Here is an 18352-nt window from a genome sequence, read left to right on the forward strand (position 1 = left end):
GGGTCGTGCAAGCTCTTAAGGACGCATAAATTCGCCAGGATACATTTCATCAAATGGGCATTACTCCGGAATATTGATAGAATATTCCCCGGTACAGGATTTGTGGATTTTTGTGGGTTTTACGACGAGCTACCCAAAGTATATAGAGCAATTTATTACAAAGACTACTCCAAATCCCACTTCCCAAGTTTTAGTCTCTTTCTATATATGGAGTATCGTTATATTTTTTCACAATAAATAAATTACAACCTCGACCCAGACCTGCACAACTCGGCAGACAACAAAAAAACGCTGCCCGCGGTAATTGCGGATGGGCTGAAATAATATTATTATAAAGCCAACACCTCAATTAATGCCACACGACAATTAAGGCAGCGAATTTCGATGGCTGTACCGGACAACAATGAGCTGGCCATAAAAGCGGACCTTTGGGGGCCATTGTCAAGCATTCGACATCAAGATGCGTTTCTATCTGCTCTTCTTTCTGGCCCTGAGCTGTTGCCTCCTGGTGAGTTACGACCATGGATCAGGTCCTAACTAAACTATTCTCTATTTATTCTCTTCAGAGCCTTGCCAGGGCTGGGGTTCATCTGGAGCCTGTCTCTGTTGGCCATCAGCGCAACTCCACTGGACCACCACCGCCACGGGGAGCTCCTCCACCACGTCCCAGCACCACCGCCGCCAGCTCCACTGGTTAGGTAGGCTTCCTAAATGGAAATGACCCTGAAACTGATTCCCGAAACCATTCTTTTGTTATATTAACCCCAAGTAGTTTCAATAAAGCAAAGTTTCTCAGCAATTCCACTGAAATTAATGTTAATACTAGTGCCCGATTGGAGATCAAAACTCGGCCAAAATACTAATTTGTGAAAAATAATTTTATGCAATTGCCACACCAGAGAGGTGACTCGCCATATCGAAATTAAGGCCGTTCGAATAATGCAGCCGGATGGCCAGATTGGCCAGATCGGCGAGATTGGTCAGATCGGTGGAATCACGTGACCCCCAGCCGTGACGGAGGTGAGACTGCAATTTATAATAGCACATATTCAGCTCCATTGTTATGACTTCTGGCGGCTGAATGGTAGCTCCAAGAGCTGCCCCCCCATCCACTATAAAGCCTATGACTGTGGAGTGGTCCGCGGTTAGTCTATCGGAGGATAACGAGTTGCCAACAATGGAGCTGCCCGATGCCCGATCTATGTTGGTAGTACTATTGGCGGTGCTAATGCTGGTCCCCACGGAACAGGCTCCGCTGGGCGAGCATCCAGACCATGCTGGCTGCATACGGATTACCATAATCAAGAGACCCCTGGGCACCTCCACCACCTCGACTACCACCACCACGACGACTACGACCACCACTACTACAGTGGCCACCACAGCGGCCACCGGATAAGGTGGAGGTTCTAGGAGGAGGAGGAACACTTTCTTAGCCCAAGTGCCTTTCAAGTTAAAAATATTTTCAATATTTAATTAAACGAACGTGAACACCACATAAACCATCTTAGATGTTCTCAGCATGTCCTGTGGCTGGAAAGCAAGTGATTAGATTTTTCCACCTATGCTTCTATGGTATGGTACCCCAGTCGGCACCTCTCAGGATAACCACTACTCTCCGGCAGACACTCGAAATGCAATTACTGGCCACGCCCTCGCCCTCGCCCTCGCCCTCGACCCACTCCCATTCTCTGGCCAGTCCCCCTCCCCAAGGTGATGTAAAATGGGCTGAAAAGGGCTAACCGCACAATGCACAAACGGAGCTGCCGAATATAATTAAATATTTTATCGCATAAAAGTGCCAAAAATGAAACGACAACAAGAAAGTGAGCAGACGGCATGCGTTTTCCTTCCCAGCTCCCCAACTCCCCAGCTTCCAAGCTCCCAGCTCCCGGCTCCTGGCCATTGTTTTTGGTCCAAAGTGGTGTGGGTGGTGGGTGGTCATGTGGTGTACAATCTGCACAGGTACCACCCTCCCTTAACTCCAACCCTGAAGCTCTCTTCTAATTCTGTAAGCTGTCATTGTTTTGGCAGGAAAAGCAGCTAGCTAGCGAGGATGGGGGACTAGTGGGGGACTAAAACACATGTTCCTCTCAAACAATAAACCCGCAGCTCGGCTTAGCCCCCACCACTCGTAGCCACTGCATTTCTTGGATCCTTTTTAGATGGAATCTTCTGGTCAACAACAACACGCCGCCATTGTTCTCGCCTCCATTTGCAGTTGCCGTTTTTTCGACAATTTCCATATGAATTTTAATTATAATTTTTCTATGCTCATTTTCATGAAAACAATCAAAAATGAATTTTGCACAAGTGCCCCTTGCCCCTTGCTCTCTCACCCTCTGACCCGACGACGGGGCACCAAACAAAAAACTATGGCTGAGGACTTGAGGTTAGCCCGTTGCAAATTGTCACTGGCATTTATAAGGCCTAGGGCTAGGAGGGGAGTAGGTTACACCCCCTACTTACAACATGAAAGGAGGCTTTGTTCCAGAGAGGCTCACCAAAAGGATTACGTTACCAAGATACTCTATAATATTTTAAAAATTCCTTGTCTGGGGGTCTGAGCTCCTAACAACACCCACCATGTAATCCTATCTAGTATTTGAAAAGGACTATCGATTAGTTATCCTTAGAGCCAATATACCCCCCTCAGAAGGGTATCGGAGTGGGGTGGGCAAATTATATTCCAACATAAAAAAATAACACAAAAGCTACACGGCAACATAAACAAGTTAACAGGGCGGAGCGGGTGTGTAGTTGGGATGGCCTTTGTAGTTGTTTTTAGTTTTTCGTCCTTGTAGTTGTTGTAGTTGTTAGGCTTTAATTGTTATTGTTGTTGGAGCTGGAGGTGGAGGTGGATATGGGAACTGGAGCTAGAGTTGGAGTTGGTAGTGACAGGTTGGCAGTTTGGCACGTTGCACTGCAGCTTCCGCTTCCTGGCATTTCCAAAAAACAATCCACCCATATGACAACTGTCGCTGTCCTTTGACCTGACCCTCATGCCCCTCCTGCCCCTCCACCCTCCCCCCAGGCCCCCAGGCACTGGTCCATGTTTTTAGTTAGTGAATATTCCGCGAGGCGGCACACCTGTGCCACACACAGATTTTTCGCTTTTTGAGAAACAAAACAGTCCCGGAAACTGTCATTATGCATTCTGATGAAATTTTGCTCCCTTTTGGCCCCCCCCCCCCCTTCTAGCTTTCGGATTTTGGCCAGAACTCACTCACTACTGCAGCTGGCTAATTAACTGGATTTTTTTTTCGTTCGCCAGCATACGTTGCATGTCTTAATTATTTTCCAGGATGGGGAGGATGGAAGGAGGGGGTCTCGATCAGAAACTATAAGTTGCAAACAGTTGCCAGCTCATTAACAATTCAATTTGCTCCATAAACGACCTAAACACACAAATACCTAATGAGTGGGAGGTCGGGCCATCTCCCCCTCCCACTGGGGGTCACGAAAATAGTTGGACTCGTGCGGATGCAGACTGACCGCATACATGAAAAGCAGTAAATATTCAATTAACGGACCAGGCCAAAACTAGCGTAAACCCTTTGGGCCGCCGCCCCCCCACCTTTTCCGCCGACTAGCTGGAAGACCTCCCACCCACCGACCTGGCCTGGCCTGGTCCAGACGGCGTCCCACCCAATCACTTGTGCCTGGCACTTGAAAGCGGTCGACCTGAGCGACCTTCCTCCTCCTCCTGGCTGTGTGACCTTTTTCGATACCCTTTAGTAGAAGTTGAGAGGCATTCATGTACTTACTAGTAATTACTTATTTTAGATAATGTGACTAACTTATAGATAAGGTCTGTTACTCATTCCTAGAAGAAGATCTCTTGGAAGTTATATAATTTTATAAAGATAATCCTTAACATAGAGTATTGAGAGCTTCTGACACAGAACAGGGTTTAGATGCGACTATTTTTATTTGGGCAACAGGCTTTGATTTCTCGGCCGGGTCCATAGCACCTTTGCCCTTTCCATTGCCTCTGTTTTTTCGGTCCCGGACCTTAACTGCGGGCATTTTTCTAATTACAGAGAGAGCTGCAGTGCTTTGAACTAATTTTCCCCGGCACGGGACACACACCGCCCCAAATAATTATGAATTGTGTTTTATTTTCAAATATTTGCTAAGCTACCGAAAGGAACATTGCCAGGATGGTCGGGGTGGCCGACCTCCTCCATCCAACACCGACCTTCACGTGAGAGTCTCCTTGAGGTCCTTGCTTTTGTGGGCGGACCCGGGCGTCTGTGATCTCCGGTGGCGGCGTCGTTCCACCCAGCGGCGCACAAAGGGGGTGAGCAGGCGGGTGTCCACCGCGTCCAGGTCGGACTCGCGCAGGAGCAGGCTAACCACCAGGGCCACCACTATGGTGACCAGGGCGCCGAAGAGCGTAAAGTAGAGGTACGAGATGCGGTAGAGCTGGAAGGGCCCGCCCGCGGAGCTGGTGGAGGACCTGGAAGCGATCGAGGGATAAGAAAAGTGGCTTGTTGAGGAAAAATAGCTGGTGATGGAAGCGGAATGGGCGATGGCCATGCTTATGATAGGTGAGAAGGTTGAATCGCTAGCTCACCCGAAGCCCCCGTCGAGGGGGAGAGGAGCAAAGTCTCCGGGCTCCCCGGCGAAGGTGTAGTTGCAGCCCATGGTGGAGTAGGGCTTCCGCCGGTAGACCAGGTCTCCGGTGACGAGGTCCCGTTGGGCGCTCACACACATCCAGGCCATCACCAGCAGGGAGCTGAAGCCGCCCAGGAGCGCCCCCCTGGAGCTCACCCAGGGTAGCATGACGCCGGCTGTGAAGATGCCCAGGAGTGGCCCGTTGGCCACCGAGGAGAGGGTGATGGTCAGCTGCAGCACGGCGCCCAGCTTCTCCACGGCGAAGACCAGGGCCACGAACAGGACGCCGAAGACCACCACCACGCTGCGCATCACGAAGGCGGTCTGCCTCTCGGTGAGCGGCGCCTTGCGGAACGTCTTCACGAAGTCCTCCAGGACGACGGCGGAGAGGGAGTTCAGGCCGGTGGACAGGGACGATAGGGCGGCACTGAAAACGCCGGCCACAAACACTCCAGGCAGGCCCGGGTACTTTCCCAGCGTCTCCATCACCAAAAGGGGCAGCAGCTGGTCGTTCCGCTGGGCCAGCTTCGTCACCAGAGGGTCGCACTGGGCGTAGGTGGCGTATATCAGGAGGCCCGTGTAGCCGCAGATCAGGATGAAGGCCAGGACCCCGGCGATGAACGTCCAGATAGCGATTCGAGCATGCCTGAGGGTCGGTAGCGACAGGTATCGCTGGATCATGTTCTGGCTGATGGCGTTCGACTTCAGCCAGTGGGCCACTCCTCCCAGAACGAGCGAGAAGAAGGTATACCTCTCGGTCAGGTCCGTGCTGAAGTTGGGCCTCTCCAGGCGGGCCGTTTCGCGAGCCCTCTGCCACACTACGCCGGGACCTCCGATGTCCAGGGTGCCCTTGATCAGGACTAGGGCCATGGCCCCGAACATGATCAGTGTTTGGACGACGTCCGTCCAGACGACCGCCTTCAGGCCGCCGATGCAGGTGTAGAAGATGCAGACCAGGCACACGATGGGAGTCACCACGTGAATGTTCACGCCCGTGGCCTGGTTGAAGGCTATGGCCGGCACATAAATCACAATCGGAAGCCAAAGGAGCTGGAATTCAGCAGACACTTAACAGGTGACTCCATCTTAGGGGGTGGGTCATTCCATTTGAGACAAAAAACATGCGAATGTGATGGGTGGGGGGGATGACTGACTGGCTTTTGGCCAGGATTATATACAAGGGAAGGGTAGCTGGTGACTGGTCATCCTCCTTTAATACTCACCGAAGCAACAATAAACATAACCGAGCCGAAAAGCCTCAAACTGCGGTTATAGCGCTGCTCGAGGTACTGCAAGTGACACGTTGAGAAAAAGAGATAAAAATTGAGATTGTCAGAGCCAATGTGGTTACCTTGTAGGTGGATATCAGGTTCAGCTCGTGGAAGACCGGCAGGAAGAAGTAGTACATGCAGAAGCCCATCAGGACCAGTGACCCCATGATGTACAAGTACTGGGCTCCATACAGATACACCTCTGTGGGTGTCCCCAGCAGAGTGATTCCCGAGATGAAGCTTGAATAAAATGTAATTCTTTTATGTCTAGACCAAGAATGACTGTCTCCTCCGACTCTTCCTCCATCCCTGGATCTTCAGAGGCCGTATAATATGCAAACATAACCCCCTGGACCTTGGCCTTTGCCTTACACCGATCTTGGCGATCAGAGTGCGTTTATACAATTCAATCAGCCTGTCGTCGTGCCCCACAAAAGCCACTTCTACACTTGAATAGCCCATGATGGACTGAGCCCCGGCCTGGGCCCGAGTGCCCCAGAGTCCGAGTGGCAGAGGCCAATTATTAATTATGAAACATTTTGATTCGGTGCGTCGATAGGAGCCGTAACGGCGTGGACGTGTGCTAAAAATAAGCGACCGACTTTCGCGGCTCGTTACTGGACCAAGCGCTCCCGTAGTGCTAATGGACTGGTTGGTTACCTCCAAAGCAAGTCTCTGGAAAGATACCCCTGAGTGTCTGCCTTAATTTAGACAGACGGTCTTCTCGGACAATTGCCTTAATTCGGATCTGTGACGGGACTTTAAATGAAACTACCTCCCGGGTTGGCCAAACCCAACCCTTCCTCGCCCTGCCAGACTCACCTGGATATCAGAGACATGGTGATGGGAAACACCTTCATCTGCCTGCCCCCTACTAGATAGCTGGCTGCACTGCTGGCCAGCTCCTCGGCACCCTTGCCCTGGGCCTTCTGTTTCCGGGACTCGCTGCGCAACTGGAGACAGAAGTAGATTCCGATCACAGCGCAAATGGCCAGCATCAGGCAGAAGACCAGATAGTCCGGCCACCCGAAGCTCTGCAGACTGGCTCTCAGCTCCTCCACGTGCATTTTCGGTGGGATTTCAACTACCATTCCATACACAGAAAAAAAAAATTATTCGAAAAAAAATAGTAGAACGGAAAAACCGAGACCGATCGCACTACTCGGCGGTACGCATCAGAGGTGACTGCCGGCCTGGTTTCCAGATTCAGATTTGGATTCTGGTTTGGATTTGTTTTACGGATAGTGCGGTTGTTGTTGCCACACTGGTTGTTATTGTTATTATTTTTATTTTTATTAATGACATTATGACACACACATCCACTCGGGATGCGGCAAGCTCTGGCGGTGCTGCTGTTGCTGCGTTTTGAAGCTCCAGCTGGCCGGCCAGCTGATTTTTGAGAAAACCACCTACAGCCCCAGGCAGAGGCACCTCCCGTCCAGCTAATTGGCTCGCGAAAGGCAATTTGAGTCGCCACCAGTCGGGCACTCAAGTCGACGCCTTGTCTTTGCCTTGTGGCACTCTGAATGGGGGATAGTAGCTGCACCGAGAACAATTGTGTCCACAAAGATACATTCTAGTATTCCTAACTTATTATGAACCCAAATAATGAGACTAGAGCACCGAGACTATGTTCTCTAAACAAAGATTTGAGGAGCAGTGTGTGGTTCAGAACGCATGGCAGTGGAAGTGGTGCAGCTTCTGGCTCAAGAGGGGAAATAGGGTGCTATTGCGTAAATTAACTTTATTAGATTTAGTTGACAATTTGCTCCCCCAACCCCCGGTAGGCTGCTATGTAGGTTGCGGGTGTCAAAGCCACAAATCCCCACCAAAGACAATCGGATTCCGGCAGATCGGGGAGGGCGACTCTCAAGGGTGAGATCTGTGATCATATACAGCATTACAGCGACTAGATCTGGGTCTAAATTGGGCAGAATTCTAGCACTTCAAATCAGAAATTATGATTGACACTTTATTAAACGAAAAAAAAAAAAAAAGAAATATTATACAAAATATTTCAGAGAAACTGCAGAACTTCTAAGGAAGACCTAGTAGACCGAGCCCACTTGGGATATACCTTACAGTAGCTAGGCCTGCAGGTCTTCGGTCCACACGCTGTTGGAGTTCCTGTTTCCCATGACATCGCCTATTCAATGGTTTATTTTACTTTAGTCCTTGACCAAATATGAAATCTTTATTAATACCTGAAGCCCCACCGCTCATGGCCAAGATCGAGTTGGTGAGCTCCTTGATGGTTTTCTCTAGCTCTCCGAACTGGGCCAAATCCTCCACCGAGGGAGCTGCCCACGCACTATGGCCCAGGCACAGGGCCACGACGAATACCAGGAACACAGCCATCGAATAGTCCATTTTTGTCTTGAGGCTCGAATCTGAATGACTGGAAATTTTGGCAGCGTACCACTTTTATAGACCAGATCTAATCAAGATCGAGTTACGGTCGATTACTGGTTCTAAACGGGTCGGTTTTGATGCATGAATGGCTAGCAAATGACCTAAGACCGAACGGTCTACCTTAATTTGTACTTAATGGCTTTGATTTTGTTGAAAACAAATATTAAATTGCAGAATTCCAACCCGACTCGGCTGGAGCTGCAGATCTGAGCCGAGGCTGTGAAAAAATCCTACTGCACTCCAGCGGCAATCGAAGCATGAAATGAGTAGCAAGTGCCACTACACACCTGGAGACACACGCCCCCACGCACCTGGCCAGGGGGGGGCAGGGAAGGGGGGCGAATCAGAATCAAAAATTATATGCGTTTGCGCCTTGAATACGAGCTACTGCACTCAAATCCCGGTACTTTGAGTTCTGATGGCAACTTTTAAGAAAAACCGAAAATAATGGCACTCATCTTATAGAAGAAAGCAGAAACATACCATTGGACAGGGATTAACTAACTAGTTAGTTAGCCTTTAAGGCATAAGCTAGGGACTTGGTTTAAAAAATATATATATATATTTTGTAATTAACTGAGTTATTTTCATGTGTAGGGTATGCCTTTTTTATAATTCTCGCTGCAGCGTCAACGGCAAATTAATTAATTCCAGTGGAGCGATTTTTCAAGAAAAGCCCTTCTCCTCTTACACATATATAAATATATATGTTTATACTGTGGAATATGTAATGCCGACTGTGATATGTTATGTGTGATATGTGAATGAGCCCCCTCGGCTTTGGCCACTCCAAAATGGTTCGCAGGTGTTGTAATATTATTTGGAATTATGTTGGAATTTCTGTTTTCTTTGCCCGCTTGCTGGGCTACATAAGTGTGTTTTCCATATGCATTCCCTCCATGCATATGTGATGTATGCAGACATATATATACATACATACTATATCTATTTTTTAACAGCCACGGCTGCTCTCGGCAAAAAAGCCATGCAAATTATTTGCCTTTTAATTTTGTTTCAAGCTGCTGTGTGTCTCTGTCTGCATGCCGTTGTTTATAGCCAACTTTACAGTTGAGAAAGCATTTGTTAAGGGGTTATATACCTTTTTTATTTAAAAAAAAACGAAAATTTTTTTAGTGGTTTATCTTGAAGAACAACTCCTTGAGAACATTTTCCCAAATTTTCATAGAGATTGGAGCAGTAGAAAAAAAGTTACAGCGCTCCTAACCGCGCGCCTCATTGCGGCCTTGAACTGAACTTGAAACTTTAAACGCGAATATCTCGAAATGGTGTTTCTTGAAAAATGACTTTGCGGTGACAATGATTGACGGAAAACTACTAAACCGATTTACTTCAAATTTTTTTTAAAATGTTCGTAATGAAATTCTCTTGTGCTTGAACGATCGACTTTTCACGCGCAAACTTTTTTTTCGGCGAAATAAATTTTTTAGTAAAATTTCTAGAGACCAAAACGTTCATTTTTAGCATAAAACGCTGCCATATCCAAACAAAAACAAAAAATTTTAAAATCGATCGTTCAAGCACAAGAGATTACTCTAAACTAATGAAATTTTTTTACTTTTATGATTTAAGTTGACCTTTTTGACCTGGGGAACTGTCACCGCAAGGCTCTAAAAAAAAAAAGGCCTCTAAGGAAAACAGCCACCCCTTAAAAACTATTCAATATTTTTTCACCAAATTTTGCACAAACATTGTTAATAAAGTGTACTATCAAAATATTAAAACATCCGTGTAATTAAATAATTGCTACATACCTAAAAAAAAATTCAAACTTTCCTCTTTTTCTTCGAAAAAGAAGGTATATAACCCCTTAAGTGGTTTTAATTAGTTGCCCCCCTCCACCTACACCTACACCCTTAGCACCTTGAAGCACCTAGAGACAGCTGTGAAAGGGAGGCGACTGGGTGCCAAACTTTCAAAATATTTAAAAGAAATCCCTCCCTTCCTCATTAATGGCCAACCAACCCAGCTAATACCCACTAGCAGGAAAGTGCAGGAATTACTTTGGAACACTCCCTGCCCGGGTCATGCAAATGGGCCTCACCTCCAACTCCCAATTTTCGAGGCACTGTCATTCACACTTCGGTCATCATCGGTGGGCCAAGACCAGTGGCAGTTCCAGGGCCAGGCCATTTACAATATTTATCAAGTGCTCGCGACACACCCAAAATGAGCAAAAGCCAGAGCTGTATGGCGATTAGGAACTCGAACTGGAAATGTAAATGAAAACGCTGCCTAGTGGGCCATATATTATGTTCTCCGGGCCATCGTCATCGTCATCGTCATCGGCCTATGCGTGGCCTCTAATTACATCGCATTGTCATAACAAAATTGAGCGCATTTGACACGCAATTGTCCCTCCGCCTGCGCCTGGCCTGGCGGTGCACAGGAAGAAAAATGCCACCCATACGACCACCCTCCACGCCCTGACACAACCTGACCAGGAGCTGGAGCAAGAACTGGCTCCAATGATGACATGTGAGAAATACCGTTGAGGACCGTTGCCCGGTCAGAAGTCAAAAAGTCGTTGGGACTGTTGCATCAGCCCAACTAGATAAGAATTAATTGTTCAATGGCACGCATTGCACTAGATATTTGAATACAGAAGGACCATATACTACATATACCCCTCTCTTCTTCTCGTTAATCGGATAAAATTCATAATTATTGTTATTACTGTCATTTTTCTAATGACCCGCCCGCCCGACTCACCAAAATTGCGTGTACTTTTCTATTAAGATGAGCTATCAAACGCACTTTCGACTGCGCTTTGTTTGTTTTTTGTTTTTTTTTTTTTTGGGCCGGACTATATATGTAGATATGTATATAGTAATCCCGATTAGGTGGCCACACTTTCGGTACCATCCCTTTGGATCTTCGATGGCCACGCAACGCACACGCGTAAATTATGTAATTAAAATTCCGCACCTTAATTCGGGCAATTTATTACACGGGCTTCTAACTAATTGGATAACGATCTGTAACTATGTCCACTAAATACCCCGGTTGAGGTGGTAGTGGTGGGGTCAAAAGGTCGCCCACCGTCGCACTTATGAGTTCATAACCGATTGCATTCGTTGATAATTTCGGAATTAATCGCGTTTTTAGCGACCTTTAGCCCTCGAGGTGTGTGGCGATGAGTGATTAAGGTCTAATCAAGCTCAGGTTTTGGAGCAAAGAATTTCCAGGGCCACTAAAGGAATTCTACTCTGATTTGATAAACAAATTAAGAAAAAACGAAACCTTCTTGCAATGTTCAGGATAATATATTTAGGCGAGTGGCATGCCAAAGTGTAGAACTAAACTTCACCTAACGGATGAGTCTTGGAAGAGTTACGGGTAGGTCCACAGGAAGGGGCAGTGGCCCCAGCGAACGGGTGGCAGCTGGAGGGGCTGCTGCATCAGGCTTCGCAGCTGCAGTCGCAGCGGTTGCATTTGTGGCAGCTCCTCCGGCAGCCGATCCGGCGGGCACATTTCCATTTCCGGAGCCTGATCCATTGTTCCCACCCGCGAATTTATTCCAAATGTCGTAGAAAGGGCACGAGGGGGCCTGTGGAAAACCACGGCAAGCCCAAAAATCTTCAAAAGGGTTCTACGAGTAGAAAATACAATTCAGTCTAGAAAATAGTCAGAGCATGACCTAGAGGACTCACAGCCAGGATTGTGGTCTGCAGACTGCAGAAGACCACCACGAATACTCCCAGAAAAGCCAGAGTCACCTTCATCTTGATTGGAAACAGTTTGGATTGGTTTTTGGTACCAACTGGCGGTTGTATTTAAGGGAAGATCTCTCAAAAGAATCGTGAGTCTGCGCAACGCAATTAGCCAGTCGTGAGGGGCTTAAGCGAAGTACTTAATATTTTTTAATTATTTTTGCCATTATATGAGTCGCGCAAACTTATCACTGAGTTATTGAATACCGTGAATCGTGACAGTCAAACTTTTGAATGCGGTACCTTTTCGGAAAACTCGGAAAGCAATAAGCATATTGAACAAGAAAGAATGCTTTATTTCGAAAGAATCCCTATTTCAGAGGTCCAGTTTCCTCATTTTCAAAGGGATTCCCATAAAAATATGAAAAAACAACATTAATCACATGTAAAGTTCGGTGCAGTTTTATGCAGAATCGATCTAGGAAATCGCTTATGAATCCGACAAATATTGGCCGAGATATAGCTTCCGCAGTGGGCCATATGTCCACTTTCGGGGCCCTTCCCTGTTTTCGAAAAGGGTCTCCTAGAAAAATTGGAAAAAAAGTGATCGAAAATAAAGTTTCTAGGTTTTGATGCAGTTTTGTGCAGAATCGATCTATAAATCGTTTAAGGCATTCCGCTTATGAATCCGACAAGTTTTGGCCGAGATATAGCTTCCGCAGTGGCCGTGGGCCACTTTCGGGGGCCTTCCCTATTGTCCAAGGGACTCCCCTAGAAAATTTTGAAAAAAAGTGATCGAAAATAAAGTTTCTAGGTTTTGATGCAGTTTTATGCAGAATCGATCTAGAAATCGTTTAAGGCATTCCGCTTATGAATCCGACAAATATTGGCCAAGATATAGCTTCCGCAGTGGCCGTGGGCCACTTTCGGGGGCCTTCTCTATTTTCGAAGAGGGTCCCCTAGAAAATTTGGAAATAAGGTGATCGAAAATAAAGTTTCTAGGTTTTGATGCAGTTTTATGCAGAATGGATCTAGAAATCGTTTAAGGCATTCCGCTTATGAATCCGACAAATATTGGCCAAGATATAGCTTCCGCAGTGGCCGTGGGCCACTTTCGGGGGCCTTCTCTATTTTCGAAGAGGGTCCCCTAGAAAATTTGGAAAAAAGGTGATCGAAAATAAAGTTTCTAGGTTTTGATGCAGTTTTATGCAGAATCGATCTAGAAATCGTTTAAGGCATTCCGCTTATGAATCCGACAAGTTTTGGCCGAGATATAGCTTCCGCAGTGGCCGTGGGCCACTTTCGGGGGCCTTCCCTATTGTCCAAGGGACTCCCCTAGAAAATTTTGAAAAAAAGTGATCGAAAATAAAGTTTCTAGGTTTTGATGCAGTTTTATGCAGAATCGATCTAGAAATCGTTTAAGGCATTCCGCTTATGAATACGACAAATATTGGCCAAGATATAGCTTCCGCAGTGGCCGTGGGCCACTTTCGGGGGCCTTCTCTATTTTCGAAGAGGGTCCCCTAGAAAATTTGGAAAAAAGGTGATCGAAAATAAAGTTTCTAGGTTTTGATGCAGTTTTATGCAGAATCGATCTATAAATCGTTTAAGGCATTCCGCTTATGAATCCGACAAGTTTTGGCCGAGATATAGCTTCCGCAGTGGCCGTGGGCCACTTTCGGGGGCCTTCTCTATTTTCGAAGAGGGTCCCCTAGAAAATTTGGAAAAAAGGTGATCGAAAATAAAGTTTCTAGGTTTTGATGCAGTTTTATGCAGAATCGATCTAGAAATCGTTTAAGGCATTCCGCTTATGAATCCGACAAGTTTTGGCCAAGATATAGCTTCCGCAGTGGCCGTGGGCCACTTTCGGGGGCCTTCCCTATTTTCCAAGGGACTCCCCTAGAAAATTTGGAAAAAAAGTGATCGAAAATAAAGTTTCTAGGTTTTGATGCAGTTTTATGCAGAATCGATCTAGAAATCGTTTAAGGCATTCCGCTTATGAATCCGACAAATATTGGCCAAGATATAGCTTCCGCAGTGGCCGTGGGCCACTTTCGGGGGCCTTCTCTATTTTCGAAGAGGGTCCCCTAGAAAATTTGGAAAAAATGTGATCGAAAATAAAGTTTCTAGGTTTTGATGCAGTTTTATGCAGAATCGATCTAGAAATCGTTTAAGGCATTCCGCTTATGAATCCGACAAATATTGGCCAAGATATAGCTTCCGCAGTGGCCGTGGGCCACTTTCGGGGGCCTTCCCTATTTTCCAAGGGACTCCCCTAGAAAATTTGGAAAAAAAGTGATCGAAAATAAAGTTTCTAGGTTTTGATGCAGTTTTATGCAGAATCGATCTAGAAATCGTTTAAGGCATTCCGCTTATGAATCCGACAAATATTGGCCAAGATATAGCTTCCGCAGTGGCCGTGGGCCACTTTCGGGGGCCTTCCCTATTTTCCAAGGGACTCCCCTAGAAAATTTGGAAAAAAAGTGATCGAAAATAAAGTTTCTAGGTTTTGATGCAGTTTTATGCAGAATCGATCTAGAAATCGTTTAAGGCATTCCGCTTATGAATACGACAAATATTGGCCAAGATATAGCTTCCGCAGTGGCCGTGGGCCACTTTCGGGGGCCTTCTCTATTTTCGAAGAGGGTCCCCTAGAAAATTCGGAAAAAAGGTGATCGAAAATAAAGTTTCTAGGTTTTGATGCAGTTTTATGCAGAATCGATCTAGAAATCGTTTAAGGCATTCCGCTTATGAATCCGACAAATATTGGCCAAGATATAGCTTCCGCAGTGGCCGTGGGCCACTTTCGGGGGCCTTCTCTATTTTCGAAGAGGGTCCCCTAGAAAATTTGGAAAAAATGTGATCGAAAATAAAGTTTCTAGGTTTTGATGCAGTTTTATGCAGAATCGATCTAGAAATCGTTTAAGGCATTCCGCTTATGAATCCGACAAATATTGGCCAAGATATAGCTTCCGCAGTGGCCGTGGGCCACTTTCGGGGGCCTTCTCTATTTTCGAAGAGGGTCCCCTAGAAAATTTGGAAAAAATGTGATCGAAAATAAAGTTTCTAGGTTTTGATGCAGTTTTATGCAGAATCGATCTAGAAATCGTTTAAGGCATTCCGCTTATGAATCCGACAAATATTGGCCAAGATATAGCTTCCGCAGTGGCCGTGGGCCACTTTCGGGGGCCTTCCCTATTTTCCAAGGGACTCCCCTAGAAAATTTGGAAAAAAGGTGATCGAAAATAAAGTTTCTAGGTTTTGATGCAGTTTTATGCAGAATCGATCTAGAAATCGTTTAAGGCATTCCGCTTATGAATCCGACAAGTTTTGGCCAAGATATAGCTTCCGCAGTGGCCGTGGGCCACTTTCGGGGGCCTTCCCTATTTTCCAAGGGACTCCCCTAGAAAATTTGGAAAAAAAGTGATCGAAAATAAAGTTTCTAGGTTTTGATGCAGTTTTATGCAGAATCGATCTAGAAATCGTTTAAGGCATTCCGCTTATGAATCCGACAAATATTGGCCAAGATATAGCTTCCGCAGTGGCCGTGGGCCACTTTCGGGGGCCTTCTCTATTTTCGAAGAGGGTCCCCTAGAAAATTTGGAAAAAATGTGATCGAAAATAAAGTTTCTAGGTTTTGATGCAGTTTTATGCAGAATCGATCTAGAAATCGTTTAAGGCATTCCGCTTATGAATCCGACAAATATTGGCCAAGATATAGCTTCCGCAGTGGCCGTGGGCCACTTTCGGGGGCCTTCCCTATTTTCCAAGGGACTCCCCTAGAAAATTTGGAAAAAAAGTGATCGAAAATAAAGTTTCTAGGTTTTGATGCAGTTTTATGCAGAATCGATCTAGAAATCGTTTAAGGCATTCCGCTTATGAATCCGACAAATATTGGCCAAGATATAGCTTCCGCAGTGGCCGTGGGCCACTTTCGGGGGCCTTCCCTATTTTCCAAGGGACTCCCCTAGAAAATTTGGAAAAAAAGTGATCGAAAATAAAGTTTCTAGGTTTTGATGCAGTTTTATGCAGAATCGATCTAGAAATCGTTTAAGGCATTCCGCTTATGAATACGACAAATATTGGCCAAGATATAGCTTCCGCAGTGGCCGTGGGCCACTTTCGGGGGCCTTCTCTATTTTCGAAGAGGGTCCCCTAGAAAATTCGGAAAAAAGGTGATCGAAAATAAAGTTTCTAGGTTTTGATGCAGTTTTATGCAGAATCGATCTATAAATCGTTTAAGGCATTCCGCTTATGAATCCGACAAGTTTTGGCCGAGATATAGCTTCCGCAGTGGCCGTGGGCCACTTTCGGGGGCCTTCTCTATTTTCGAAGAGGGTCCCCTAGAAAATTTGGAAAAAAAGTGATCGAAAATAAAGTTTCTAGGGTTTGATGCAGTTTTATGCAGAATCGATCTAGAAATCGTTTAAGGCATTCCGCTTATGAATCCGACAAATATTGGCCAAGATATAGCTTCCGCAGTGGCCGTGGGCCACTTTCGGGGGCCTTCTCTATTTTCGAAGAGGGTCCCCTAGAAAATTTGGAAAAAAGGTGATCGAAAATAAAGTTTCTAGGTTTTGATGCAGTTTTATGCAGAATCGATCTAGAAATCGTTTAAGGCATTCCGCTTATGAATCCGACAAATATTGGCCAAGATATAGCTTCCGCAGTGGCCGTGGGCCACTTTCGGGGGCCTTCTCTATTTTCGAAGAGGGTCCAAGATGAAAAAATTTTAGAAAATTTGGAAAAAAGGTGATCGAAAATAAAGTTTCTAGGTTTTGATGCAGTTTTATGCAGAATCGATCTAGAAATCGTTTAAGGCATTCCGCTTATGAATCCGACAAGTTTTGGCCGAGATATAGCTTCCGCAGTGGCCGTGGGCCACTTTCGGGGGCCTTCCCTATTTTCCAAGGGACTCCCCTAGAAAATTTGGAAAAAAAGTGATCGAAAATAAAGTTTCTAGGTTTTGATGCAGTTTTATGCAGAATCGATCTAGAAACCGTTTAAGGCATTCCGCTTATGAATCCGACAAATATTGGCCGAGATATAGCTTCCGCAGTGGGCCATATGCCCACTTTCGGGGGCCTTCACTATTATCGAAGGGACTCCCATAGAAAAATTGGAAAAAAAGTGATCGAAAATAAAGTTTCTACGTTTTGATGCAGTTTTATGCAGAATCGATCTAGAAATCGTTTAAGGCATTCCGCTTATGAATCCGACAAATATTGGCCAAGATATAGCTTCCGCAGTGGCCGTGGGCCACTTTCGGGGGCCTTCTCTATTTTCCAAGGGACTCCCCTAGAAAATTTGGAAAAAAAGTGATCGAAAATAAAGTTTCTAGGTTTTGATGCAGTTTTATGCAGAATCGATCTAGAAATCGTTTAAGGCATTCCGCTTATGAATCCGACAAATATTGGCCAAGATATAGCTTCCGCAGTGGCCGTGGGCCACTTTCGGGGGCCTTCCCTATTTTCCAAGGGACTCCCCTAGAAAATTTGGAAAAAAAGTGATCGAAAATAAAGTTTCTAGGTTTTGATGCAGTTTTATGCAGAATCGATCTAGAAATCGTTTAAGGCATTCCGCTTATGAATCCGACAAGTTTTGGCCGAGATATAGCTTCCGCAGTGGGCCATATGCCCACTTTCGGAGCTTTCGATATTTTCAAAGGGGGTCTTCTAGAAGAATTGGACATACATTTATGGACAATAAAGATTGAAGATTTGAAGCAGCTATGTTAAGAAGCAATCTAGGAATCGTTAAAGATGGTTCTATGTGTTGGCCAAGATATGGCTTCCGTAGTATATATTTTTGATGTAAAATCTAGAAATATATAGGACATGAGTTTAAATTTTACTGATGATAAAACCCACTTATTTAAATATTTTAATATTTTCATTGCTCCCTTAATACTTTATTTATGATATTAAATACAAAACATATAAACTAAATTTGAAGGGTTTTTATTTTGGCATGCCATCTCATGGGGATAAAGGTTAAAGGTAAGTACATTAAATATATAGATAGATACATAGGTAGCAGAAGGATGTCATTTAGGGGAGGGGGTCCATTCGATTTTTCTTCTCAGCCCGAAGACGCTGTTTCGTTCAAAGTCGTGCCAGAAGAGCCACTTGAGGAAACAGTAACTTTATCCGTGCAGTTCAAGCAAAGATCTTTGAAAAACTTGCAGGTCAGATCCGTGAGAGGATCGAAGGTGGTCAGGAAGTATTCGAGGTCCTGCGGTGAGGTAGTACATTTGGGTTTTGATTGCAAAGAATATAGAGCCGCACAGACTTACTTGATTGATGGAATTGCAGTAGCTATCTATTTTTGACAAGGATGAGGAGAATGTTATGTTCCAGAAAGAAAGAGGAAAGAAAG

The 18352-nt window shown here is 45.6% G+C and overlaps 4 protein-coding genes across 4 annotated transcripts; 2 read left to right on the forward strand and 2 right to left on the reverse strand.

Moving 5' to 3' along the window:
* Positions 1 to 422: 422 nt before the first annotated feature.
* LOC108121675 (uncharacterized) lies at positions 423 to 718 on the forward strand. Its single transcript, XM_017235927.3, has 2 exons — positions 423 to 508; positions 567 to 718. Exons 1-2 carry the CDS (start codon positions 461 to 463, stop codon positions 696 to 698), a joined length of 180 nt encoding a protein of 59 aa, XP_017091416.1. The 5' UTR covers positions 423 to 460; the 3' UTR covers positions 699 to 718.
* A 405-nt stretch (positions 719 to 1123) lies between these two features.
* Positions 1124 to 1399, forward strand: LOC108121641 (uncharacterized). The gene has a single exon (XM_017235889.2). The coding sequence runs from the start codon at positions 1124 to 1126 to the stop codon at positions 1397 to 1399; it is 276 nt and encodes a 91-aa protein (XP_017091378.2).
* A 2579-nt stretch (positions 1400 to 3978) lies between these two features.
* Positions 3979 to 7010, reverse strand: rumpel. The gene is made up of 5 exons (XM_017235905.3): positions 6714 to 7010; positions 5972 to 6131; positions 5844 to 5909; positions 4580 to 5670; positions 3979 to 4462 (listed from the first exon to the last, which is right to left on the reverse strand). The coding sequence occupies exons 1-5, from the start codon at positions 6980 to 6982 to the stop codon at positions 4204 to 4206; spliced, it is 1845 nt and encodes a 614-aa protein (XP_017091394.2). The 5' UTR covers positions 6983 to 7010; the 3' UTR covers positions 3979 to 4203.
* Positions 7011 to 7978: 968 nt separating this feature from the next.
* Positions 7979 to 8261, reverse strand: LOC108121676 (uncharacterized). The gene is made up of 2 exons (XM_043209828.1): positions 8108 to 8261; positions 7979 to 8037 (listed from the first exon to the last, which is right to left on the reverse strand). Exons 1-2 carry the CDS (start codon positions 8259 to 8261, stop codon positions 7979 to 7981), a joined length of 213 nt encoding a protein of 70 aa, XP_043065763.1.
* Between the last annotated feature and the right edge of the window lie 10091 nt (positions 8262 to 18352).

Source organism: Drosophila bipectinata, chromosome XL, assembly GCF_030179905.1.
Source record: "Drosophila bipectinata strain 14024-0381.07 chromosome XL, DbipHiC1v2, whole genome shotgun sequence".
Classification (NCBI taxonomy): domain Eukaryota; kingdom Metazoa; phylum Arthropoda; class Insecta; order Diptera; family Drosophilidae; genus Drosophila; species Drosophila bipectinata.